General features: G+C 41.9%; 3 protein-coding genes across 9 annotated transcripts in view; 2 read left to right on the top strand and 1 right to left on the bottom strand.

Annotated features, from left to right (window-relative positions):
• CCDC85C (coiled-coil domain containing 85C) overlaps positions 1–4,060 on the top strand; it is a 102,711-nt gene extending 98,651 nt beyond the window's left edge. For both annotated transcript variants that reach the window (XM_021403314.1, XM_021403315.1), the window contains one exon: positions 318–4,060. In XM_021403314.1, the coding sequence (XP_021258989.1) occupies positions 318–407 (90 nt within the window). In that variant the 3' untranslated portion in view covers positions 408–4,060. The remainder of the gene's footprint in view (positions 1–317) is intronic.
• Positions 4,143–17,786, bottom strand: CCNK (cyclin K). Of its 5 annotated transcripts, none has more exons than XM_021403312.1 (12): positions 17,638–17,782; positions 17,087–17,233; positions 15,760–16,023; positions 14,710–14,791; positions 14,128–14,259; positions 13,184–13,289; positions 12,983–13,040; positions 11,779–11,948; positions 11,016–11,302; positions 8,118–8,151; positions 7,579–7,653; positions 4,143–5,482 (listed from the first exon to the last, which is right to left on the bottom strand). In XM_021403312.1, the coding sequence occupies exons 3-12, from the start codon at positions 15,954–15,956 to the stop codon at positions 4,857–4,859; spliced, it is 1,767 nt and encodes a 588-aa protein (XP_021258987.1). In that variant the 5' UTR covers positions 15,957–16,023; positions 17,087–17,233; positions 17,638–17,782; the 3' UTR covers positions 4,143–4,856. The 5 variants fall into 5 exon arrangements, with proteins under 5 accessions (XP_021258987.1, XP_021258986.1, XP_021258985.1 ...); XM_021403311.1 differs by having other exon boundaries at positions 17,087–17,306; positions 17,638–17,776; XM_021403310.1 differs by having other exon boundaries at positions 17,087–17,282; positions 17,638–17,776.
• SETD3 (SET domain containing 3) overlaps positions 18,100–27,515 on the top strand; it is a 55,080-nt gene continuing 45,664 nt past the window's right edge. The window contains exon 1 of one of the 2 annotated variants that reach the window (XM_021403308.1): positions 18,100–18,257. The gene's annotated coding sequence lies outside the window, so the exon portion shown is untranslated. The remainder of the gene's footprint in view (positions 18,258–27,515) is intronic. The other variant, XM_021403307.1, reaches the window with a different exon arrangement.

Genomic DNA, 27,515 nt, shown 5'->3' with positions numbered 1-27,515 from the left:
GCTCGCAGTGACATAATTTCAGTGAGCGTGACAGGGCTGACCTAGCATTGAACTTCACTTCTGAACCTAGTATATTTGCTTTATACTACTACCCCGGGCAAAAATGGTTCTGATTTCGAGAGTCTAATTAGAAAAATGCATCAATGGCTTTCCCATGGAAACTGGTGCGCAGGGGCCACCCAGTGGCCTTGCTGAGAATTACAGCCCGGCTTTAGGAAATCGCTGATCCTGCCAGTCAGCCATCTGCTGCCACTCATCGGCCTTTGGTTTTTAATTCCTGCCTTTCTCTCCCCACCCTGTATTTTTTCTCCTTGCAGGTTGTCTGGCGAAAGCTGGGTGATGCTGCGAGCTCCAAACCCTCCATCAGGCAGCACCTGTCGGGAAACCAGTTCAAGGGGCCGTTGTAGGAGCGCTGTCGTGTGGGCTGGAAGTGATTCTGTGAAGACGACGAGAGGCAGAGCTCACTACTTCTGGCTGCCCGTTCTGTGGGAGTTGGGGTTGAGTTTTTTCAGGGTTTCCCTTTTTTGGCTTTTTTTGTAACTGTCAATAGTGTAAATACGGCAGCTAAAGGCCTGATTTCCAGGCTGCGGTGCTCTGGAACTGACGTTCAATGGGTAACCATTCAGTAGTACCAGACTTGCATCATTTGTATCGTAGTTCAAACCCGCTTTGTTGTATGGTCTGTTTTTAGAATTAACTAATTTGAAAGCATTTTGAAGACGAACAAGAAGAACCCTTGACCCATGGACAAGTCACAGCTTGTGTCACTCCTGCCCACCTGCTTGTCAGTGATTCATAGCTACGTTAGCGGCTCCAGGCAGCACCTGCTGGAACCTTCCGAGCAAATTGCAATTTGAATTCCCCAGCTTCCTGGCTGCCGGGCTCCTGAGCTGCTAGCAGGTTTTTGGAAGAGCTTGTTGCAAAGAATGAAATGGAACTGCTTTCACCTGGCGCTGCGTAAAACACTGAGTGGTGGAAGAAAAGCAGTTGCCCCACCGTGTGTGTTGTGCGGTGGTGCTCATCACACAAGCATAGGAAAAAGCTTGAGGTGTGCTGTATGAGCTGTTAATGAGCTATTTTTCATGAACAAACGACAAGATTTCTGCAGTTGTAATGTGAATGAACTGACGTCACTTAGCCACACACCAGTATTCCCTACAAATATGGCAACGCTTCTCCTGTAAAGCTTTTACTACTGCGTAATTCAGCAGAAACTGCCGTCCCAACAGTGCTTACGGCTTTCACAGTATCTTCAAGAGCAGCTCATCTTTCACATGTGGAAGATCTGGGTATTTTTTGTAATGTTCTTGCTGGATCCCTCACCTCTGTTGGTTACTGTGAAAGGTACCCAACAACAACCTTGCAGAGCTGATTAAAACTCAATAAACGCAGGCTGTCGGGTGAGACTACTTCCTGCCATTGAAGCTTTATTTTTGTTAATGAACCAAAACAAGTGGGTTTTTTCTTCTTCAAATGGTTGTATATAAAACAACGGGACTTATATTTTGCTATTGTGGAGTACCGCTTGTATAGCTGTAAGAATATGAACTTCACTCCTCCTTTTCCAAGCTATCACAGCAGCTGTCCTTGTATTTCAGTGTTCTTTCCCATATTTCCCAATAGTCCAAGGAAGCTGAACTTGGTTCTTAAACTCATTGGTGTAAAATAACGTTAATGAGCGATACTTGTAAAGATCAAAGCCTCCTCTTCAAACGTTGTATCAACTTTAGTGATTAGTTCAAAGATGTAATGACCTCAGACACCATTACTTTCGTCTTATCCTCTCCAGGACTCAGTCGCAGCTGCACGTGGATTAGTGAGACAGGTCCTTCCTCTTAAATTACTTTGCTCTACCGGCTGAGTCCTTGACTTGTGCTACTTTATGAATATGGAGCGCCGATACAACACCAAGAGGCCGGTGCTGCAAGAGAGGAAACAGATAATTGCTTCCATGGTAATTAGTATAACTAGCTGCCTGGGTAAAGAACTTGTGGCGTCAGAGCCTAGATCCGTAACCAACAAAAACAGAGCCAGAATACAACCAGCATTCATGCTAACCACTAAGAGCCACCTCATTATTCAGTGCAGAAATTAAAATGGAACAAAAAAAAAATCAAGAACAAGAACCTCCCCCAAAACACACACACACACACACACACACACACACCATCACCCAGTACTTTGTTTATTGCTCAGTCAGCAAATGCTGAACTTGCTCCTTCTAACTCTGGTGATCTATACACCCAGTGTAGTCTGGAAAGATGCATTCAGGACTATGACTCCCCTTTAAAATTCGCCATCTGCAGAAGCATCCTGAATTCCTCCTTGCTTTGTGTTTTAACCTCCAGTTTCTGGTCACCCTTGATCACATTTCTTCGTCCTGTGAATCTGAGATCTTTTTGTACCAGAAATGGTGATATAAATCAGATGCATCGTTCTTCCTTAGCATGGAATGCGTAACAGAGGGTTACTTTAGCTTCTATCTGCTTGAAAGCCCGTTTTAATTTTGGTGGCATCTAATCTCTGGATTAAGCAGAGAATTTAATCATATTGGGAGCAAGGTTAATTTACGTCAGTGAATTTTAACAGAAACAACACAAACGTTGCCAGCACTTTTAGAGTGTTAATTGTGTTGATGACGTGCTTGCTATTTTAGGACTATATTAAGGCTAGCAAGTCCTCTCAACAAGACAGGAGCTCTGCTAATCAGATTACCAGCCTTGCCAGCTATGTAGCTCTCACTCAAGTATTCCCTGTGTCACTTTCTGTTTGATGACTTTAAGCAAAGCCTGTTTTGCTCTACCTGCAGAGCTCACCTCCAAGGGAAATAGCGCTGTGATTGAGGCCCAGTAGGTGCTGCAAGGCCAAAAGAGCCAGTTCACAGGGGAGCAAGCAGTCCAGCTGAACAGCCTTTCCTACTCTTAGTGTGACAGTTGGTTTTTTTGCTGATTCTGTTAGGCAGCATAGATTTTTAATGTGAGATGTGCGTTGTTGATTTTGGAGAACACGAGAGTGCTGTACACGAGGGTGTTATCTGAGGATATTTAGGCTTGCTGCTCTCCATACTCAACTCCGTTTGAGCGATAGAGTGTCTTCCTGGATTGAAATGACGCTCGATGACATTGCAGGATGACTTGGGTGCTGAACGTCCAGCTGTTTGAGAAGATGTATGATCTGCATATTTAAATTCACTGATCCACGCGCTGAGTTTCCCGTGAAACCTCCCAGAGGAGTTCTGTACCTCAAGCTGGGGCGGAGCATCCCTTGAAATCGTGGCCATTGAATTGAATTCGTCAGGCAGCAGGCCAAATGGAATTTCCTCAAGCTCGAAGCCCTAGGTTCTGCAATCCTCTAGCAAAGAAAGCATCCAGTGATTACAGATGGACTTTGCTTGCTTAAGGGAAGTAAAATGACACCCTCGACTTCAGTTGGAGCGACTGAAGTGAATGGCATTTCCATAGAAGTTTCTGAAATGCTGCGGTGTAACGGGCTTCTGTCGGCTCTTTGCACCTTGGTAAGACTGCTGAGCACAACCTTGGTGGAGAACGGCACATTCTGATCCAAATATTAGCTATTGAAATAAACCAGTGTTAAAGTGACCTTTTATCTTTTTAGAGACCGTGGGGGAAGAGTACTACTGATCTTTTGCAAACCAAGTGCATGACTGTAAAGTGATAAAATTGTATATTTTTCATAACGTGGGGAAAGTCTATTTGTGCTGCTTTAGAAATCAGTTTAAAGTTTGATTTCTGTTCAACCCGTGATCTTACAGCCCTGCTCTATTTTCTGTATATGAATTACAAAGAACTGGAAAAGTTAGCACCTGCTGTTGTGTATATAGCCAAATTCTTTAGACCTTAGCACGCGTTTTTACCTATTATTGAACCACTCTGGCTTTTTTGGGGACGGAAAGTATTAGTACAGATTTTTTTGATAATGTGTGTAAAACATTCATTTGAAATATTTTAGTACAAATGAAGTAAGAGATCGATTGTGATAGTGTATACTTCTAGTTGAATAAATTAAAATACATTCTTTTTCAATAAACTGATGAGTAAGAGTTGGGAGAGAGCTGCTGCAATAGCTCGCAGTAAGTACCACGCCTACAAATTCCAAGTAACACGAAGAACCTGGAAACCCACTAAATTCAGAACCAATTTTATTTGGGTAGATGTGAATGGAGTTAGTCCCATTTATAACCAGGATGTACATCACAGTAGGTTGTTACATTCAGACTTTCACACTTAGAAAATATATATATTATGTACAGGAATTTGCAAATAGGTGTAAACATAACAATACTTTTAAGATACCAGTACATTCCAAAACAAAAATATCAGCAAGGCAAACACCTCTGAATGATTCCAGTCAGTTAGCATTCAGAATCTCTCTTTAAATAAAGTAGCTTTTATGCTTGACATTGCGTTGTTTTTAATTATTACTAAAAATGAAGTTTCTTATTACAGATGAAATTTCATCGTATCTGGCTATTCTGATACTCAAAAATAGGCACTGATTTCTAGAAGGAAATTTACTTCTTACTGATATAATTGAGCCAATATGGCTGGTTAACATTTTTGCTAGTACAAAGTAATCCAGTGCTGGAATAACTCAGACAATTTAAACTTAAGACAAATGTATAAAGTTAGAATAGATACTGCAAAGCTCATTAAAATCTAGAAGCCTATATAACTCACCATAAACAAGACTGCAAACAGATCAGCTAAATTTTCATTTCACCGTCTCATTTCTTCATCTAAATTATACAAATTATCCTCCTCGTCTTTACAAAGTAGGTTTTGGCTAGCTACTCCTGCCTACTCAACATAAAGAGATATCGTGCAGATCACCTCATGCTATCTCATCCACGTAGCACGTCCGAGTCCTGCTACGGGTGGCATACCAGGCGGTGGGATTGGAGGTGGTACAGGTGGCTGCCCGCCAGGGGGGACAGTGGGCGGGGGATAACTGGCTGGGGGCATTCCCAGCCCCGGAGGTGGTGGATGAGGTGGCACCGCATGAGTTGGAGGCAGCCTGGGAGGTGGGAAATTAGGATTGTATGTAGGTGGGGGAGGGTAGCCGGGAGTAGGGGGTGGGATATTGGGGGGAGGGAACGATGCAGGAGGTGGAGGGGGAACTGGTGGCGGGGGATTGGGGGGGTAGACATGAGGATGATAGGGTAGATGAGCTGGTGGTCCGTAGGCTGGCGGCAGAGCTCCGTACGTTGGTCCTTCTGTTTTCATCATGGACTGAAGGCTTTGATAACCCTCCCCTGACATGTAAGAATTTGTAGTAGACATCCCCGTAATGTAACTGGTGGGGGGCGGGGGCGGGGGGCGATGTGGCAGAGGCGGAGGTTGATGTACCGGGGCAGGATGAGCAGGGGGAGGAATCTGGACCTTTGGCATATCGACTGAGTCCACGGTAGTAGATTGCTCTGCTTCTCCCATTGAAACTGCAGTTGTCAAAGGAGGCTTGCGCTCTGGAAAAGAAAATTTCATTTATGGCGGCAATAGCTTCCTAATACATCTGTATTTTCTTTTGGTTATTACATCAAAAGAGTAGTTTCCTAAGCCTCTGAATGCCAGCCATATGGTACGCACTCAGACCTTGTTCTGGTATTAGAAAATAACTAAACTGCAGAACAAAGATCCAAGGTCAGTTTTTCCCACTCTCCTGCATCCTCCTTTCTTCCTACTATTTTCATTTAAATACTGTTCTGCAATCAGCCAACTGGAAGGAGAGAATCACAACCAGCAGACTTTAAAAAAGTCCCGAGACCCGAGATTGCAAAGATCTTTTGATCAGAGCTTCCGACTTCTTTTGTCTACGCCTCCCCTTTCTGCCCTTTTGTACTCCAGAAGGTGGCCTGGGATTACTCTGCCCTTCACTTGCCTCCCATGTTGTGAAACACTATTGAAGAATACAGGCCAAAATCTCAAGTCTTTTAACAGAAAAAAATCTATTGCTGTAGATTACTTAGAACACGAAATCTGATCAGCTTTGTTCCACTGATTCATTTCAGGGAGCTCGATATATGACAGTCTGAGGAAGTTCACAAAAGGTCCGATTTTTACAGAATGATGCTCAGCCATTCCCCCCAAGAATGTGCTTTAAACAGTCTTCAAATAAGAATGGTTCCCTTCTAATACAGACTTTCTAAAGCAAGGAATTCTTGCGCAGTAAGATGACTAACAAAATGGCAACATCTCTGCAGGGTCATACAGTCTGTATTAAAATGCCCAAGCAAAAAGGTTTGGGGTTTCTGACGTTCAACTTACTTGTATATAGAAGCACCTAAGACATTGCTCAGTTAAGAAAAGTTATTTAGAAGCAGAGTAGTCATTTCCAGTAACATCCAACAGCTAAACTGACAAAGCTGAACAGAATTTGAGATTAAGTTTTCCAGTCCTGTTATTCACTTGGTCAGTAAATATTCTCAGCTTTCAACAGCTGCTTTCTGTCCTCAGAGGACAGGCAAGAGATGGCCTCCAAAGGCTGTTAAAATGTATCAGTGCTTATACAATGATGTGCTTACATAAACAAATCTTAAGAGGAAAATTTTAGATAGGAAAGGGAACAAGTCAGTTACCTGCATATAAAGGATGTACCTCATCTAAACAAGCAGCCATCATTTTAACAGCAAAATTCCCAATAGGACATCTGTGTCATTAGATGATGCCAGATGATGCTGGGCTGTGGTACCTACCATTTCCAGGGCTTGTAACTCCTAAATTCTAACAGGCAATAATTTCTCCATTTGCTCAATGCCATTATCACTCCGGATTTAAGACGTGCTTTCAATATTTAACAATGGAAGGAATGACGAATGTGATCTCTGGAAGAATCCCTTTATTCTCAATTAGTTTTTAACAAATGGGGAAAAAATGTTCCTACTATAATTCAGAGCGTAGTTTTTCTCTCTTGTAATTCTGTTAGAAGTGGCCATCTTACAGTTACATTACAGACCATGCTCTGTAAAACGTTTATGTAATATTTAAGGCTCAGTGGAAGGACAGCTGATGTGTCAAGGCACCGGAAGCAAGTTTTTACAGCAGTATACTTTACTTGTAAAGGTAAGGCATGTGTGCAGTGTTAAAGCTCTCTGGCAGGCAAAGCCCAATTTTGGGACACAGCAAAGCATCCCCTTTACTTTTTTTGAAGTTACACACCTGCAAAATTTCTGTATGAAAGATGTAGCATGCAGGACTTCTATAGGACAGCTGGAAGCTACGCTGACAGCATGGCGTCTGCCATCCTTTTCCAGATCATAAGTCTTTGGCCTGCTAGTCAGTCATGTTTTGCATGCGAGAGAGTCAGCTTTATTCTTCTAGGCCTTTAAAAGACAAAGCTTTGGCCCACAAAGTATGGTTTTATTTCCATCAGAACTTTTTTGCTTCTATCTTGGAAAGCCTACACTACTAAAATGAAATTCCCTTTTGTGCTTATCTACCTAATGCACTTAATTGCCAAGTTGCTTCATCAAGGCAACAAACTCCACCCCCCTCCCCACCTCTGCAACCATAAGAATGAAAGATTAACTGCAAGAGTAAACATGTTTTAGAAATCAAAGCTTACCTGGAGGTGGATGTGGGGGAGGTATTGGCGGATGTGAAGTTTCAATTTTAGGAATTTTTGATGGTGGTGGTGGTTCTGGAAAACATTTGGAAGTTCCTAATTAGCTGTGGCTCTGCAATATTTTCCGAAGTTACCATGTGTCATACTACTCTACCCATAAATGCAAGATACTTTTTACCATTAGCCATGCCAGCAACCAATTAAAAATGTCACTAATTACTAACAGAATTCTTATTAGTGCAGGTATTCAGTGACTTGGGATCTTCAGTTACTTCAGGACCCCACAGCTTGCTGAAGCACTGCTCCAAAGGATGAATAGAGCTGTACGTTGAGAGTTGCAAAGTTTAGCAAGAGGTTCCCTGAATAAACTGTATTAAGGGACTATTGGGGCACAGCTATATTCCATTTTTACAAGTTTTGTGGTAAGGAACATTTAAAAAATATTTTCAGTATGCATTTAAAGATACAGCATTAGCATCAAAATAGTTTAGGACTGCACTGTTTACGTAAAATGAAAGGAATCAAATATTAGCCTTTACCTGCTGTCTTTGTTTCTTCTTTTGGAGAGACAGCCTGTGTAAGAAAAAAAAAAAGAGAAAAAAAAATGTGGATACAACCACTGCAAAATACAAAGCATTTTAAAATTCTAAAAAGCAAGCAAAACAGGAAACAACTTGGTTGGTTTTTTTTTTTTNAAAATGTGGATACAACCACTGCAAAATACAAAGCATTTTAAAATTCTAAAAAGCAAGCAAAACAGGAAACAACTTGGTTGGTTTTTTTTTTTTTTTTTTTTTTTTTTTTTTTTTTTTTTTTTTTTTTGGTAGAAAGCTATTTAAGATAAAAGTTAGAAGGGTACATAGTTTTTGAATGAAAGGGTGTTTTTTCCAAGGTACTATTAGGTCTCACGGTTCAGCCTTCACCAGCTGTTGCTCAGTTCCCATCACTTCAGTTTCCACAGGAAGAACAGAATGGCATTTTACTCCAATTAGAACAGCGAATTCCTCTTCATTCTGCCGAGCATTCTCAAGATTTCTGCTGTCCAAAGGCACCTGAGGGCTGCTTAGCACTGCTTCCATCTTGTATTGCTTTGACGGCCAATTCAGCTTATCTCTAGCCCCTTCTGGCTGCTTCCCCACTTTTTAAGGACAATCTTAGTTCTATGTCACTGGGGTACAACCACCACAAGGATGGAACAAGCAATGGAGCCAAATACAAAATAGTTCATTTGACGGAACAAGTCAGTTTGTACTACACTTATGCTAAAGAAATAAACAAGAAGCAACAAAACCAAAGCCTATCAAAATTTAAATCTCTTCCCTAACAGTAAGAGTTGCTAAAATAGAGATGAGCTTTTATTTACTCCTTGTATTGCACTCTAGCTTCTATGCTCCAGCCACGACATTTCAGAGTTAACTTTACTGTTACTAGCATGCTAATTGTTATTTACTATATTCATAAAAAGCCTAATCCACATAATAATGGAACTGCTCACTTAGTGCTGTTTCTATACGCATTAAAAGTGTTCCCACTAATAGTTTTTCGTTTAATCAAACTGCATTTACTATCTGTATCTAATGACTCACGAATATATTTTTAGCGAAATCAACTGAACGCTCAAGTGCTCTTCAACACTAGAGATGCAGAGGATGTGCATATGCTTGAGGCAGCTAGTATGGGCTTGGAAGTCACGGGCCAGTGCCTCAGCTGCTTGAAAATATCTTGGCTCGGTAAAAAATAATGGAGTTCTAAGAGTTCATGTAAATGGAAAATACAGCCTCCAGGAATGAAGTGTATTTGTATTCCATACAAAGTGAAGGAGATGTCATGCAAAGCCCTATTTATAGAAGGAGGCAAACATCTTTAAAAAGGTTTACGGTTCATCTAGCTGAAGTATACTTTGGAAGCACCAAGTAAATCGTTCCAACACTACCCATCTTGTTCTCCCAGACTCTTTTCTGGAGAAAGGATGAGCTCAGATCATCGCGTTTCTTTATCTCAAAATAGAAAAATGACAAAGTCTTGTAGTCACGCTTTACTCTGCATTTGTTCTGGATGTCTACACTCTATCAGGCTCACCTTTTATTTGCATTTTTATTTGCTTCCTTAATTATTACATGGTGGACCTCAACCTCTGCCTTCAAGGATATTTAAGATGCTCTGAGGGCTCGACCAGAGAGCACTACTAAAGAACAATGGCTACTAGTCGTGCTGAAGGCACTGCTTTTGTCCCCATTAGATAGCTCATGAATGCACAGGATGGGGTATAATCAGCAGTACGGTAAATAAAGACTTTTAGAACAAGCATTCCTAAAAACTTCCAATTGGGATGGAGACACATAGAGAAATCTCAATTGTTGTCTATGGTTTCTAATGTGCCAAACTACCCTACACATTTTTGTTGAAGAAAGTAAGAGAAGAGTTCCCTGCCCTACAGATCCAACAACCCAAGCAGAGTTTGTGCTGACACTAGAAAAAGCACAAAACCCCACACATATCAAATATAAAGAGCTCTCTCAGTTTTCAATCTCTTGAACACATTTAATCAGCTTTCTACCCTGAATAACTCTAAAGCCAGTATTCAGTGCAAGAACTATGTATTTCACAGCACAGCTTTTCTTCCTCTAGTAGCAAGCTACATCTTGTAAAACATAATTTTTAAAAGACCAAGGTTTTAGAAAGTCACTTTTCTCTTTTTTAGGAGGCAGCTATCACGAAGACGTTTCACAATTCCAACTCCATTTCACTATCTCCATTTCTTGCTTCTTCCTTTTTCTTTTTTTTCCTCTTGACATCTGCTCTCTATTTTGGCATGGATTAATTAAGATAAGTTAGAGCACAAGCTGTAAAAGCTGTACAAAACTTACTTCCTCAACGGACTTTTTCCAATCAGTTTATTTCTGAAAACACTCCTTTTACTACTAACATGAAAAAATATTTGAGTATCACTTTAATACTTTTTTTGATAGCTTAGACACCAAACATGTAGCTAAATGTTTGAAAGCTTCATTTGGACTTGATGACTACAGAAAAGCATGCGGAGTACTTCCAGTATTATTCTATTGGTCATGAAGTTTCTTATTTTCAATGATGAGGTGGTAATACAAAATAGAGACCTTTCCTTAACTAAGTTTGCTCAACAGCAACACAACAAATTTAGATGGCACAGAATCACGAACCTCAGTAGTCGGATGCTGACTTAAATGTCTGTCCACTTGGTTTTGCCGCAAGTGAAATGAGAATATGGTATGCCAAAACTGGCCAGGCTGTTCTATGCTAACACGCTTGCCATATAACTAACAGAAGTCTACCATAAAAAGTTAATTACCAGGCTGATTCTTAAAGCAAACAAATCTGCACAACACAGCCTTTAAATAAAAGTGACATCAGATGAGTTTGAAAATAAAATGCAAGTTGAAGTTCGAAGTTAAACTTACTGCTGGTCTTTTAATCTGTCTAGGAGGACTCGGCTGGGGAGAAGGCTTTTTAGGTTGCTGTGCTTGTGTTTGCTGCTGCTGCTGCTGCTGTTGTTGTGATGACTGTTGTGAGTCTTTCTGCTGCTGAGTCTGCGACTGCTCTGAACTCTGCGACTGCTGTGATTGCTGTACTGTAGGCGTCTGAGGCGTGGATTGAAGAGATGGTGGCTGCTGCAGCTGATGAGGAGTATGATGAGGCATTTGCTGTTTTCCCTGTGAGTACAGATCCAGGATCTGGTGACAGATGTCTTTAAAAACAAATAAATAAATAAAACCCAATTATTACACACTCATAATGTACAAATGTACGCTTAACACGCCATAACCAAATTAAGCTTTTTAGAGAAAATAAACTTCAGTGACTGCAACCCTAGTGTAATTTGCTAGAAACCAGGCTGCATTAGTTCCAGTGCTCATAGAACTGCTTATTTAAAAATTGGGAGAAAAGGAATAATAACTAAAAACAAACAAAACAGCACATCATAGACTAGCAGCTAATTAGTTGTGTTATAAACTAAACAAATTAAATAATTAGTAAAGCAAACACCGATCAAAAAACTAATCACGATAACCAGACTAAAATCGTCATTTAATAAGTTCAATTAAAAATCTAGTTAGGACATAGCGCTAAAGGCCCATAAAGGAAGCAATCTGCATTTACTTATGATCTAGATCGCACAGCTGAAAGAAATATCCCTCTCTTTTTGGCAAACATTTCTCATACCTTCCAGAACATCAACAGGAACATCTTGGACAAACTGCTCCCACCATCGTCTGTACATTGGTTTTGATGTCCACTCCTGTATTTCAAACTTACACAGACGGCCCGCTAAGTACATAACTGCAACTGCTATGATCTCAGGTTCCCACTGCAGCGACAGGGTAGTGCAGAGACTGGGACAGAAAAAACAAACAGAACTTTAATGAACAACGGCTGCAACTAACACTATCAACTCCCACCACACTTGAACATCTCAGACAAATTTAACGGAGAAACTTAGAAACAGCCACTTAAGAGCAATGAGATTACAAAACTAAGCTGCTCCTGCACTACGCTACCATTTACCACGGCAATTTCAGACATACATAATACAAAGAGCAGATGCTTGCAGAAGTAGTACGCCACACTCTGCTGAGTTTGGAGCTCACAAACAGAAAAACCAGCACGACATGGGAGCGGAACAGGCAGCATTATATTCTGGTGTTGCCAGCCACACTGCAAAGCAGTCTCACCTGTAGCGTTAACTAAACACAGTATTCATGTTCATAGCCAACTAAGCTCCTGCCAGTTCACTGATTACTATTTCCTTAACCGCAGCAAAATAGTATCCTACGCAGTAGTCTAAATCCTCCACTAGGCTACAGGTGACTGACAGCTAATGGGATAGTTAAGAATTTACAAACATCACACAACCCCAAGTAGATTAGTGTGCAAAACTTGAAAGAGTGTAAGTGGTATCCTCTTTCATGCAATCCAGTAGTATACTTGGATTCATAGAATCTACTGAGTTGGAAGGGACCCTTAAGTGTCATCTAGTCCAACTCCCCTGCAATGAACAGAATAAGCTATATGTCAGGCTGGGCAAGAAGCCAGATTCTGTCTTGATATCTATAATGTGTGCTGTTCTTTTCAATAAACATCATTTTTTTTTCATTTCTGACTGTAATATTAAGTCATTCCCATAAAATGTCAAATTTTTAATAGACTACTTCTGCAGTCCTTCCAGATTCTCTGCTTAACTGAATACTGCGGTAAAGATTAAAAGTACAAAATACTTAGATCAAGAAATAACTTAGCTGTTCTCACTATGAGCAGAAAATATATAATATATAATAAGCAGAGAAATGTCAAAGAAATAGCTTAACATGGTATAAAGTAAGCAACAGTAACTATTTAACTTTTAAAATGTTTCCTGGTACCATCTCACCTGTCATTGACAAATGTCCATGCCATCTGAACCAGTTTTTGAATTTTATTTTTGTCTCCTGAAAAACAATCAGAAGAGGTAAAGGAAATAAAGTTATCAGAAAAGCAAATAGTTTGGAAAAGAATAGATTTGCACCGTTAACGTAAATGAAGTGTCAAAAATCAAGAACAGGCAGTACTTGCTCACCCTGTAGCATTTTACCTTTGAGTTGTTTAGCATACTTGAGAAGGAACTGGTATGGATGTTCCACTTGCAAATCAAACTTTATTGTTTGTAGTAAGATTCTTTCAAGGACCATCACTTCTTCCTACAACACACAACAAGGTGACCACAATATTATTCCTTCTTTTACTCACAAATATTTTATGCTGGTATAAAGTATGACTAAAGAACATCTTTACGCAAGCACGTTTGTCTGCTTTTGCTTGATTAGGGTTTCTCTCCAAGGAGAACAGAAACATTTCCAACTTAAAAACTCTTTTAAACCCAGATACTTCTTCGTCATATTTATTTGGGGCAGAAGGGCAGAAGTGGTGTTTTAAATTCCTTTTCCTACGTGGAACAAAGAACTCAAACAGATACAGCATAAAACTGTCCAATATACAAAACCAAAACAACAAGGTAAGCTTCCAGCATCTCTCTCTAGTTTTAGATCCTTCTTGCATTTACAATAAACCACTTGCAACAATTTTGAGAGAAGCTTCATTTCGCTAAGCTAAGTATTCTAAACAGGAACCTTAATACATTTGAGATGATGCTCTGCTATTTGACTTGAGATGCAATTAGTTCTTTCCTAAAAGCACATTAAGCCTGCCAAGTGTGAGTTATGTCCTGACAGCATTTCTAATTCTGACCACAATGACTCCACATTTATTTTAAATTGCAAAATGACACCAGAATTCATATGAAATAAAATATAAGCTTTTTATATCAACATTAACTTCAGTAGTCTTTACTTGTATTAGCAAGAGCTACCTCTATTAGCAAGAATGATTGTCATAGCTACCTACTATGTTATCCAAAAGAGCCATAAAAACACGTTGAACATGAAATTTGGACCAATTGAAAATCAACCAGTGTTTTAAGGAATGTCACGTTGCTGGGTACAATAGGATAGAAACAAGTTCAACACGAGTATTTTTTACCTTTGGATCATCTCCAAACTGTCCAAACTGTACATCATTTAGCAAGCTACGGGCTGTTTTAATTATATCTTTACATTTTTTAGGTGTTTCTTCAACTTTCCCTGCCAGGAAGAGACAGCAGGCTCCTGTCACCTAAAAAATAAAGTGCTTTCAAAGAGTTGTCCGCATATTCAAAACAGTTCAGCATTATTAAATCACGATCAGTTTCCATGAATAGTGCTGTAGATGTTTCACAGAAAATATTTAATAAGCACATTAATTAATAATATTACTGTAGTGCTAATTTAAGCTTTTCATTCTCAAAGAAAAATACAGAATTTGGAGGACTGTCCATTTCATGAAACTTTATTTCTTGGTTAGAGACCCTAAATAGAAACTGTCTTGTTTCAGCAGTGCCAGAAAAGCATCAGCAAGATGTTACCAACACAAAGACATTTCCAACCATAAAAATCTGTGAACAAGCAGGAGCTGTGGTGATTAAAAGATAAAAAGTTCATTTTTAATCATCCAGAGTTGTTGCAAGCAGTAATACCCTGGACTTGTAGTGATTTCAGATAGCCCATCAATAATGTAAATACTTACATATCTTGGGAACTGCTTGAAGGAATGAAACATATAAAACCGGTGGAAATAAATTATTCCGGTTGCTAGAGTATCATAGTGTCTGTGGGGCAAGATAAGGAACTTCAAGCAAGTCATAGAACAAACGTAAAACCAAACATACAACAGAAGAAGCACTCTGATGTATCAAGTACCTCAAGTAACGGCGCATTCAGTGACTGGCTAAAAAACAATTAGCAATTAAAGCAAATAAAAGCAATTAAAAGAGGAGCTTTAGAAAAAGAAGCCACAATCCCCCTAAGACTGCAGCTGATACCTAAAGCATTTACTGGAAGTAAGAAAAGTCCGTGCATGGTCATCTGCATGATAAATGCTACCTGTCTCAAAAAAGGTCAAAAGCAGAGCTAGGTACAAACAGGAACAAAAGTATCACTTGGCATGAGTATCACTTTGCTGAAACTGTTACTACAAAAAATAGTTACTAAATATTTATACCTACAAATACAACTTAAATCTGAACACGCTCCCTACTCTTCTCTGCCAGAAGAAATGTAAAATTTTATCTTCATCAAGATTTATTAAACAAAGAACTCATGGGATGAAAAGAAGTAACAGGAATATAGGAAGCAAAAAGCGGTATCCATGAGAGTGAGACAATGAGGAGAAATTACTAACATACACACAGTTGTAAATCCCAACCTATACGAAAAAAATGGGGAAGGGGGATCACAGGTTAGAATCTCCAAAGTTAAAATATATAGAAAAATGAACACAACATTCAAAATTTGAGAAATTATGTCACTTGTGTTGTAAGAGACCACATTTGGTAACTGCCAGAATATCCGTAACTGACAAGACCATACCCCAGCTTGCTTCTCTATTTCCAGACAGGTTCAGACAACACCTTGATTACCCAACGAATGGCTAAGACTACGAAGTAACACTCAAAAAGATTTTTGATTCATGACGAAGAAACATTTGAACAACTAACTACGCATATACTGCAATATTTCATTCTTAAAACCCCCCATTCATTGACACATTTCACTCTATCAGGAGTTTAAAGGATACAGCCCTAAACGTGTTCCCACATCAAAGATGAATCTGGCACCCTCCCTGCGGTACCGTGCCTCGGTGGCTGGATCAAGCCCTTCAAGCTGTGAAGGTGTATGTGCCAAATCTTTCTTATCCCAGTACCAACATGGCTTTGTATGGTCCAGATTTGCCAAGTTTACAGAAGGGCTGGAATTTTCTTTATTCTCCTTCATTTATTAAAACAGAACTGTTCTTGCTTGATAAGTTTTCTGAAAAGTTTCCGGTTAGTAGCTTCAGAACCTTTAAGAGAAGCAGAAAGAATTTCTTTTAAAGTGGAAAGGACTCTTTTTTCCATGCTCAAAGATAAGTAATATTTAACCGTGTTCTCATCTTCCCCATATAATGCAAATGCAATTCAAAGACTAGACATACATATGATTATTTTTGCTATTGCTTGATATACTTCAACAGTGTCTTATCAAGGGTATCTGCTACTTTTCTGCAGAACAGCTTTCACCTAGTTTGTCTACAAAATAAGAAAAACAATTTAGTCATAGCAGCAGCAAGATTTGAACAGCGGAGGGAGGGAGATGAAATCAGATCATTCTTCATAACCAGGACACACACGTGAGGTCAGCCTGAAAGGCAATTTAAACACCCAGTGAGTCTCTTGAAAACATTACCAGGATGGCAACACTTGGCTAAAACCTTTGTTAAGTGACCTGCACTTGAGGTAGTTGAAGAAAAAAAGAGTACAGTTTCATGTTCTTCGACATATCAAGATCAAGACAACTGACATACGTCTGTATGGTAAGGCGCGACTCAAAATCACCACCAAAATAAGGCAGCACATTACAGTTACTGTAAGAAGTGATTGTGCTGAACAAGTGTGCTGACCAGCATTTCACGTGTTCATAGAGACAGCACAAAGCTTTGCAGAGAGCTTTCTGGTGTTGGAGTTGTGAGTGGTGTTCAGCCTTCCTCAATTTATAGAGGGAATGAAGACTGCATTGGTGACTCTTTTTCCTTCGGGCACGAGTCTCTTTCTACTGTAATTCAATAAACTACATATACTGTGCCCAAATTACCACGGACGTACACACTGGCAAAGCTTCCACTAACAAATGCCGATTAAAATACATTGCAACAGATTTCCTCCAAGCAAAACAGTCAGAGGAAGACCCAGGTGTAAGCCTGTTAAAATTAGATGAAGTTTGATTTTCCAGATGTTTCCACTGTGAAAATGGATGACAGGACAAATGAACAGCCGGAAGGAGAAAAAGAAAAAACAAACAAACAAAAAAGACAATAATCTGTCTCTCTCAATCTCGAAAAGTTTCTCTGTCGGAAGGAAGGAAAGCACCTTTTGTCACACGTTGGTTCTGAAGGGCCTTCACGTCTCCTTGTGTCACTGACAGAGCCGTCCGATCGCTGTCACACACACACGCCAACAGCCGCTTACAGCTCTCTCCGGCGCACGCTCCCACCTCATTTACCCGAACTGACGGCGCTGTAGCCGTTACAGTTCCTCCTCATGCGTGACCGTGACTTTGAAGGAGCTTTTTAACGCGCCGGGCCCGCTTCTGTCAGAAGCGAAGGCACTTCCGCGTGCACAGCCCCGCAGCCGAAATCCTTCCCGGCGAACCGCCCCCCGCGCACCCCCACCCGCTGCAGAGCGCCCCGGGGCCGCCCCAAACGGCCCCCGCCGGCCCCAAGAAGCCGTCGGGCCTCCGATCACGGCTCCCTCCCGCCCCCCTCAGGGAGCGGCCTTCTCACCCGGCTCCGTCCCAGCTCCCCCCCCTCAGAGAGGTTCCCGGTGCCCTCGCTCCCCGCCGCTCCTTCCCCCGTGCCTCAGGACCGGACTCCCGCCCGCCGTTCTCCCCGGAGAGGGCCGCCCGCGCCCCGCGCACTCACAGGCCTCGAGCGGGACACCGGAGCGGTGGGAAGCGCCGGGTCTCTAACGACAGCACGGCCCCCGCGCTCTGCGCGCCGCCATCTTGGGAAGCAGGCCAGGCCGCTCGCTGCGTCGTCACGTCAACGTCACCAGGGCACAGAGCGCGAGCCCCGAGCGGCCGCTGCGCGGCGGCCAATGAGAAGCGGCAGAACTCTCCCGCAACCAATCCCGTCTCCTTCTCCTCCTGCTAAGCGCGAGAAGCAGTCCCGCGACGGTCTCCTGTGGCCTTAGAATGGACCAATCGAAGGGCAGAGAGGAGAAGATTGCGAGCCGCGTGAGCCAATGAACGGCTGAAGGCGTGGAAAAACTCCCCGCCAATGCGGGAGCCGCCATGCCCTTTTTTAGGGCCGACAGCGGAGACTGCGGATTGGTCGCGGCTCTTACCGGAGGGGGCGAGGCCTCCCGTGTGGCCTCGGCTAGACCAATGGCGGCGCGGGGGTGGGGCCGTGCGCTGGCTGCGCGGGGTTGGGCCTCGCTCGGCCTCCGCCTCCCCACCCGCGGGCAGCGGCGTCCGGCGGAGGGCCGGCCTGGGTTCGGCGCCGCTCCCAGCAGCCGAGGCCGCGGCCGCCCCGCGCGGGAGGTAAGTGGAGGTCGTGCCGGGGATCCCTCGGGAGTCGGCATCCCGCGCGGCGGGCTCGTTCCCAGAGCCCTTCCCTCCGCGGCCCGCCCCGCCGCCTCCCTTCCTGCGCCGCGGGCGCGCTCCGCCGGCCCAGGCCTCGCCGCCCCCTCGCTTCCCGCCCGCCGCCGCCTTTCTCCGTCCGCCGCCGCCGCTGCGGTGGGATGAGCCCGCGGGGAGCTCGGCGCAAACCCCTCTTCTCAGCCTCACCCTCGGAGGCCGGAGCGGGACGCCGGGCTTGGGGCTGCTTTCCCCGTGATGTAATCCCTTTCCCTGTGCGTGCCACGCTTCGCACGCTGCCCGCTCCCGCCGACCTTCCCGCTCCCCAGCGCCGAATCCGGCGGGGCGGCCGCGGTGCTGGGTGAAACGTCAGCTATTTCTTCCGAGTACCATTTAAGCTGTTTGCCCGTGCGGACGTCGCTCCTTCGGCAGCTCGGGGTTTCCCACCCCCCTGAGGCTGCTGAAACCCAACTTCTCACAGCTGTTCCTCATCCTCTTCCTGCCCAGCACACTCGTTTCGGGTTGCTTAAGTGAGTCTGTGCTCTACGATTGTCTTTAATTCTGAACAACTTCCTAAGTTTTTGATTTGCGATTGAGTTGCTGCCCAAACACAGTGCTGAGCTGTCAGAACAACCTCAGCCTTCCTTCTGGAAGCTGTTCTTTGCAGCATAGAGCTTAGGGCAGGAAGCCTGGTATCTACTCTTCTGGGAACTTAATTTTGCTCATGAGATGAAGCTGTGTGCAAATTCTTTCTTCCTTCTAAGAGCATGCAACATAACCACCTGTTTCTTCAAACGGTGGCTCTGTTCTATGGGTGTTAGCAGTAACATTACCGTAATGTCTTAACTCTTTTAAGCTTTCAGTTGTAAGCTTGTTTAAAAACCAAATAAAAAGCCACAGTGTATTGAAACTACTGTAGGTGAGTAAACAGCTGTACTGTTCTGGATGCCTCAAATGTGGTTCCTGGTGTAAAAGAGTAAGCTAATGTACATGCTGGAGGGAATGGTGTGATGGTTGGAAGGCAGGGATACTTGTGGATAACTTTAATCTGTTAGGTGTCTTAATATGGTAGAAGCTCAAGCATGTCAGTTTGTGCTTTGATAGAGCCCTGAGTTATGTTGAGCTAGCTGGACTGAAGTACAGTTGAAAATACCTCCGTGGCACAGGAGGTCTGTGTATCTAGAGCTTTCAACACCACTGTAGTGGTGTTTATTATGGGGTTAAACTGACATACTGGGGAGTCCTCAGCCAATGAGTGTTGTAGTTGTTCGTTGAGAGAAGGAGGTGGTGTGGGAGTGTTAGAGATCTTGGGGGATCTGTAGCTTCCCTGTCACAATGTCAGTGTTCAGTAGACCCCTGCTAAAGACCATGTCCTAATGCCTACGCCATGAGCACGAAGTAGTTCTGGAGGCCTGGGCTTTTTAGTCTGTGTGCTGATAGCTGCAGTCAGCTGGGTGACCAGCTTCATTCCAAAAAGCTATATTTTGGTGACACAAGATAATAATTAAAATAAAAATGGTACATTATTTTGCATTAATTTTGTTCAGAAGGAATTTGCAGAAAATCTGTTAGTCCTCAGGAAGAACTAAACTCAAAGCAACAAAATGACAAAAGTAAATTCAAACTGTAGAGTTTAACAGTCCATTTACTTATTTTCTTTGCATATTTTTACTTTTCTGGTTAAATAGTTGTTTGAGGAGTTGGTTCAAAGGAGAGGCAATGAATCTATTAATCATTAAGAAAGTGCCTGACTTGTTTCCTGCGTGGCAGCTAGCAAGTTGTCTTCCCTTGAAGATCAGTGAGGTGTTTATAGTAAGCAGCATTCCTTCTGCCCAAGTAAGTTTTGCAGAAGGGGGGTGAGGGTGGATGTACAGTAGTACAGCTCTTATTATAGTAGTTTGGAATTAGCAAGCTGGTAAGTGATGGTAATTATAAAATACATATTTAGATTTGGGATGTTGCCTTGGATTTAGCCACTTTTCTTTACCCTTTAGCATTGTGATTTACTTTTGATTTAAATATAAACTTTTGGTAAGAAATGATTAATTTGATGTGGTCTTTAATGTAATATCTAACTAGCAACTGAAGTGAAACGGAAGTCAGACTGACAGAACTGTGGTGTTGTGTAGATCTAGTAGCATCTTCAGCATTCCAGGTCAGAATATTGTCACAAGTATTCTCTTGGATTCTAATTAGAAAACTGAATGTTTGAGATTTGTTCCCAAATAATTAGCTGGACTTGTTGGTGTCTGTGTTCTTTGTAAGCAGATCAGATAAGGATTTAGCCTATTGTAGGTATTTCTTTTGCTGTTACTTTGCAGAGTGGCTGCTTCCCAGTATCACAGTAATGTTTGCATACAATCAATCCCATCTTAGCTTCAGGTTAAGGAGAGAATAATGAAGCTTGTTCGTTGCAGAGTGGATGCACGTAATGTATACAACAGTGGTTCAACATTCTCTTTTCTAGGTACTATAGGCTTGTGTGAGTACTGGCAAACCTGTGATGGTACCATTTTTCATAGCAAACAAGGGATTAAGAGTTGAATTCTAGCCAACTTTTGCCAGCTAGCTTAGAGAGGCTTCAGCTTCGTATGCCTGATTTCAGGTGCTTCTCAGTGTTTTAACTGAGAATACGGAGTGTAAATTCTAGAAGTAAACTACTTTGTGATGTTATCTTAAATGTGCTCCACTGATGTTGTATAGCTTTAGTATGATCTATTTGGAGCCCTACTTTGAAGGGATTTGTATTTTAGTAATTAAAAGACAAGTTCAGAGCCCAAGAGTGTTTTTAACATTGCTTTACATTCCTGTACTTGCCCTTCGTCTGCTGTAACCTTCTCTGTTCCCTTTTTCTGTTTTTAGCTACTTGCCCTACATTGGCTTTTCCACCAAATGACGATTCTGGTTGTTCAGTCTGTGCCTGTCCTCTACTCTTCCCATCCTGTTCAGCAATTCTACTCATGCCTCCTCTGTTCCTTACTTCTTGAAGTAGGGAAGAATTGGCACTGAAAGCTCCCATTCAGTTCTGGGATCCGTTACCAGGCCAGAGCAGCAGACCTGTCAGCTGCAGGGAGAATTCTGCCTGTCTTTCTAGCCCTGGGCTGAAGCATGCTGAGGTGGGAAAGGCTTGGCTTGAGGTTGGCTTTGTCTCCTGTGAGTACATGTGAACAGATGTTGACAAGCTGTGAAGCTGTTCACATCCAGGTAATACAACATAAGCAAAAAGCATGTTTCTGGAACTACAGTTGCTGATGTCCTGTTAAAAAATCAAAATGGAGTATAACTTCTACTTTGAGATTCCTTTTACTTTTCAGAAAGATTGTTGAGCCTGATGTTAGACTGTTAAATGTTAGGAGCAATTAAGTCCTTGATTTAGTGTAAACACTGATCAGCAACTAGACATCGATGTGTTATCAGCATTATTCCTGCCCGAAATCCAAAACACAGCACCATTCCAGCCCCTAGGAAGAAAACTACCTCTATCCCAGCCAAAACCAGGACAAAGAGGATGAGAGATTAGTACTTATGTACCATCTTATTTTATTCTTGTGTTCCTGATTTGTGAAAGAGGTGGCTCAGCTTTTCTGGAAGTGATTGAACAGCAGTGCTTGAACCACTGGAGTTTTCAACCAGCCTGTTATTGTAAGCTGAAATTATAGCAGAACATGGACTATAAATTGTATCTGTTCTTATGAGCTGCTTTGCAATCATTTTTGCTGAAAGTGTCAACCTGCACTGGAGGTGAATGCATCTCTGGAGCTCTTTTGCTTGTAGTTGGATTCTATGCTTTTGTGTGTGGCTCAGTTCTTAGTTTATATGTGTTTATATCTCTGGGCAGCCTGATCTAGTGGTTGGCAGTCTTGTACGCAGCGGGGGGTGGAAACTAGATGATCTTTGAGGTCCTTTTCAACCCAGGCCATTCTATGATTCTGTGTTAGGATGTGATATGCAATGATTGAATTAACTCAGTAAAACGAAGCCACTTGTAAATACTGCCTATATTTTTTTTAGCAAGTAATAGAAATAGAGGGATCTTCCTTTGTCTTAGTGCTTATAGCCCTACTGACCAAAGTTTTCATGTGGTAATGTTTTAGAGGAGCAGGTAAAGGGGGTAGTATGAGTTTTCTTCCCTTGGAACCTGGTCCAGTATCTCAGATATGCTGGGTCTTACTCTGATGCCTGTACAATGATAACTTAATCCCCTTAAGCTGTGAGCTCCTTTGGGGGAAGGGGTCATTGACAACCAAGCATGAGTTGCAGGCTATTTCCTCCCCAGCCAGGCCTTCTAGGGAGTTGGATTAATTGTCCTTAGGGCCCATCTTGGATACACTTAAATTTACTTGGTGATAAAGTTCACTTGCTTTGTGTATGTATGCTGTCTTATTGTTCAGGTCAGCGGTGCAGGTAGTAAATAGTGTTTGTCCCAGTACTGAGTCCAGGGTATGCCACTAGTGTGGCGTCCAGCTGGACTTTGTGCTGCTCGTCATAACCCTTTGAACCCAGCAGTTCAGTCATTTTGCAGCCTGCTTCACTGACTGTTCTAGTTGGTACTTCGTCAGCTTGTCTATGAGGATGTGATTGCAGCAGTTTCAAAGGCCTTTATAAAGTAGAGATAAATGATATCCACTGGTTAAATGTGACTTCCCCTTCGTAAATCCATGGTGAGCAATCCCAGTCACCTTGCCCTTCGTATGTTTGGAAGTGGCTTCATGTTCCTTGCCAGACTGAACTCCAGATGGGCTCTGGCTTTCCTAACCTCACCCCCGCGCTCAATGTCTCGCATGTTCCTGGGTCATATGGCCCTATTTCTACCTCTTCTGTTTTGTCGTTTGAGTTTTGTCAGAAGTACCCCATTCAGTGGCTGGGATAGAGTTAATTTTCTTCCTGGTAGCGGCTATAGTGCTGTTTTGGATTTACAGTGAGAATAACATTGCTCTGCAACAACCAGAACAGAGTTATCAGTGCTTACACTAAGCCAAGACATTTCAGCTTCTCGTATTGACTTGCCAGTGGGGAGCAGAGAGAGTGCAGAACCGGGACAGCTGACCCAAACTGGCCAAAGGGATATTCCATACCATGTAGAACCATGCTGAACAATAAACTAGGTTAAATGACAACAGTCATTCATGCTGTTTTTTTCTCACCTTTGCTTAACATCCAGCATGCAGCAACAGACCATTTCTGAGCTTGGAGGAAGTGACTGTTGAAAGTCTGCCTGTGTACAGGTCTTAAAAATGAAAGAGTATCACTCTTTCTACTCTTTGGTTCTCAAAGTCTTTCTCCTGGAAAAGGTGAAAGTATTAGGCCAGTAGAACATATTTTGTGAAACCAAGTACAGTTGCCAGAGTTAGTAAATACTGAGTTACCTTTCTGCATTCATTCTCTGACTTTAGGAAGTTACGTGAGGTTTGTTGGAGCATTTGATGCTACATTTTTTCTGAAACGCAGTGGACTATTACTTACGGTTTTGACAAGTGTTGTCCAAAAGTAAAGAGTTGTGCTTAGGTATATGGAGGGCTTCGTTATATTTTTATATCTGTGCAGACAGCATTTCAATGTTCATGTCAAAATGATTGTTCTACTGCTCTGAAAGTCACTACACCTTATTCTGTTTTTTTTAAATTGCTCTTCCAGAATATCATGGGAGTGTAATGAATTGTCACCAATTTACTCTTCTATTGACTATTGATGGCATGAAAGAGGTTTACAAATCTGGGCTTCTTAATTCTTTAAAACCAGTGATAAAATATATTATCTTAAAATATATTTATATAAGATACGTATTATATGTATTATATATAAGATATATCTTAAAATATTCATATCTTCTAGTCTTTGCTGGTGCCTTGCACATATTTAAATATTAATTTATTGAGTTCTACCAGTTCAACTCTTGATACAAAAGCAGTTCTTTAATGCATCTGCAGAGCTTGTTTCATATAGAACATGTTACTAGGAAACAGTTGCTATTGTGTGTTTAAAACCCTGTGACCTGTTCGTCTTGACCAATTTTTAGTTTTATACATAAAATGGGCTTTTCAAAACTGGCTCACAGCCTCCTGGGTAAGTACTGCATAGCCTTGTAGAACTGTAATCTAGTTGGGCCATGAGCTTCCAGGTGGCATGGCTAGAGCTGCTCAGATTCAGGAACCTGATGAGACTCATGCATTGCAACAGTCTTTGATATTCCATTGCTAACATCTAAACCAGCAGCATTTTTACAACTACCCTGCTCACTGTGAAGAATGAAATACCGCCTGGGTTGTGATACTTGTGACATTAATACATGTGTTTATGATCTTGTGACTGGATCATCTTTTCTTTGGAAGCTACCCTCTCCAAATAGTGTGTCTCAGCAGGAAGCTCCGCGATGTGTGGATGGAGTCGTTCTTCAAGGACCTGTGCTTGCTGGAGCATTATTTTTAGACCTGTGGAAGGCAGCATGAGCTGTTTGGTGAGAAAGGGAGAATAGCTGTCTGCCTTGGATGACCAGCAACAGCATTTAATCTTCCACTTTGCTATGCACAGTTGCATTGGCAGCATATTAATATATTAACTCTCCTTAAAATAGAGAAGCGTCCATTCCCTCTGGAGCATGCTGCATCTGATTCTGTCTGTCAGGAGCAAATGAAGCTGGTGTTGTCAGACCAATTGGAGAGGCTTTGTATGCTGCTACAGTGAAGAAGCTGATACAGTCCATGTAAAGCTTGAAGCTGCAGGAAATGACTGTTGTGTTCTCACATGGTAGTCAGATGCTGATTGGTATCTCTTCTCTGCTCCTTTTTCTAAAAGTCAGCATTCAAACACTTATTTCTGACTTCATTCCCAGATGATGCTTGCGAATAATAGTAAGGTCTGTAAGGGTTCCTAAAAAAGCAATTTTTCCATATCTCACTGCTTTATGTAAAAATAAAAAATGCAAGTCCTTCTTTCAAGACAATGGCAGATAACGTTGCAGTTCTCTTTTATCATTGTAGGATGCCTGACTTGCACAACCTGTTTCTCTGGCTTATTAAACACCTTTAGATCAATGTCTGAATAGAAGAAACTGCCCCATTGTAGTGGGAGTATGGGCATTTGGAAGACTAAATTTTAGCAACAGCCTAATGTGATAATGCTTGCTTTACCTTGCAGTATCTTTGTAGCTGTTCTCTGGAAGTGGATCATAAGTAATACGGAGTGTTATTTTTTTTCTGATGATACAAGCAACCAATGACTTGCACTGCAAACTTTGAGACTGCAGTCCTAGTCTTAGTGTATACCTGCTTCGAAGATGGAAAGTTTGTGTAGTGATGCAGCTTGAGTGTGTTCCACCAGGGCTTTATTCCTGTGCTTGAGGAAAGCAAAAGTCTGCAATTTTGAGGAAGATTTCATCTTCTGTAAAGATATAATTTTACTTTCCAACGAGTTCAGAAATGTCAGATCAGGTGAATAACAAAGACCTGGCTTGAACATGTTTTTGTATGTTGCTGCTCCCAGAATGCATTTTATCTGGTATATAGAGATGGACCAATGAGGTGTCAGGAGCGGCCTCTGCATGGCCATATTCAGGGCTCATATCAGCACTGTCAGCTGTGCTCACTAAGGAAGAATTCTTTGGTTGCTTCCAGTGTGGATGTCACCTCTCTTTATCTACTGACTTGTCAGATTAGTGGATAACAGCTCTGTTTGTGGAAGTAGCAAACTCTTTAGTACAAGAGCTGGGAAGCAGGATATTAATACTAATGTTAATACCACTCTTGTCAGGAGTCATGCTGCTGCTTTTTTTCCCCTTCTTATACCCGACTGTGCAGAAATAGTCCCAGTAAAACAGGAACGCAGATAGTTAAAAATAACATTGAAGTATCAGTTTGGAGAAGCTGGAGGTAAATCCCTGTGAAGCCTGGGTATCTTACGGGGTGCTGTAGTTGGTTGCAGCTCCTTATCCGAACACTTGTGGGGTCTGGTCACACTTTACCTTGGAGTGAGCAGGACAGGTGAGTCATGTGGATAGGGGCTTTTGTGGTCTTAGGCAGTGTAGGAGAACTGATTTTTCAGCAGGCAGGGTACAGTATGTTGGTATGCTCTGCTGAAGCATTTGTGCTGGGGAGAGATGCTGTTCAAGCTTTCTCCTGTAACACAGAGAAGAAGGCTTTGTTCAGAAAGTGGAGTATATTCTTCCTGATTGCGTTCTGGGACTGCAGGAGACAATGCACTTACTCTGCCACCTGTGTGCCAAAATAAATGTTTAAAATCTTTGCATTGGTTTATTTTGTCACCTGTAAACATGCAAATAAACACCAAAGCAAACAGAACTACTGGGTAGTATTGTTCTGAAGTGTGAGGATTAAAATTTCATAGCAGTTTACAGTGCCTTGTGATCTTATATGTCTTTATTATTACTTCATCAAACATCTGAAAGCTCAGAGCTGAGGCCAAATCACTTAATATTTCTGCTTCTTTCTTATACCTCATAGCCCAATAAATGCCCGTGTTAGAAGCTTTCATTTCAAACCCATGCAGTGTCACTTCTTTGAGTTAATGTGGAGCCTCTGAGGGTTCAGGTTGCCAACTATGAATGCCAAGAGATGAAAAGAGGCTAAGAGGAGCCTCTTCTGTCACTTCCAAGGTCTAGAATTACTGACAGTATTTCAGTTAAAATGTCTAGTCTCTTCTTCTAGGTTAGTTATGATTTCCCCACTGAATGGGGAGTAGACTTAAGGTGAGTGAAGTTGGAAGGCCTTCCAAACGTGTTAAAGCCTAGACTGTATCACACAATTAAGGCTTTCATAGCAAAAGCTTTTCAAAACATATACCTATATTTGTATGAATGTGCATTCAGACAAATATGTACTGTGGTTCATGGCCAAAGCCTAACGTCCTTTGCATTGTTATGCATTGAATATACACTGCCACACTCCCCCAGTGTATACAGTTCTTGGTGGTCTGATAGTAATCCCAAGCACTACTAGTGAGAGCGTGGTGCTAAGCAGAGGCATTTTCAAGCACACGTACATTAGTGTAGAGAGAAGCTTGAAGAAACAGCTGTGATTCACTGTTATCCAGAGAAAAACAGCCATTATTTTAAAGCTGCCCAAATTCTGTTCTTAATTCCCATATTAACAGATTCATGTATATTGAGTACTGTCAACTGAATGCTCAAATAAAGGTCCTTAAGGGTTATGTGGTTCAAGCCATGGTGCCGAAACAGTCAGCCTATTGAAGTTGTTACAAGAGATGAAG

This window comes from Numida meleagris, chromosome 6 (assembly GCF_002078875.1).
Source record: "Numida meleagris isolate 19003 breed g44 Domestic line chromosome 6, NumMel1.0, whole genome shotgun sequence".
Classification (NCBI taxonomy): Eukaryota; Metazoa; Chordata; class Aves; order Galliformes; family Numididae; genus Numida; species Numida meleagris.
The sequence above is the reverse complement of the archived record's forward strand: the minus strand, read 5'-3'. Positions and strand labels throughout refer to the sequence as shown.

Coding starts and splice junctions, on each gene's coding strand:
- CCNK (XM_021403309.1), bottom strand. CDS start 15,956: ATGAAGGAGAATAAAGAAAATTCCAGCCCTTCTGTAAACTTGGCAAAT. Junction 13,290..14,127: donor AGTTTGGAGATGATCCAAAG/GTAAAAAATACT, acceptor TGTGTGTTGTAG/GAAGAAGTGATGGTCCTTGA. Junction 11,949..12,982: donor TGGACATTTGTCAATGACAG/GTGAGATGGTAC, acceptor TTTCTGTCCCAG/TCTCTGCACTACCCTGTCGC.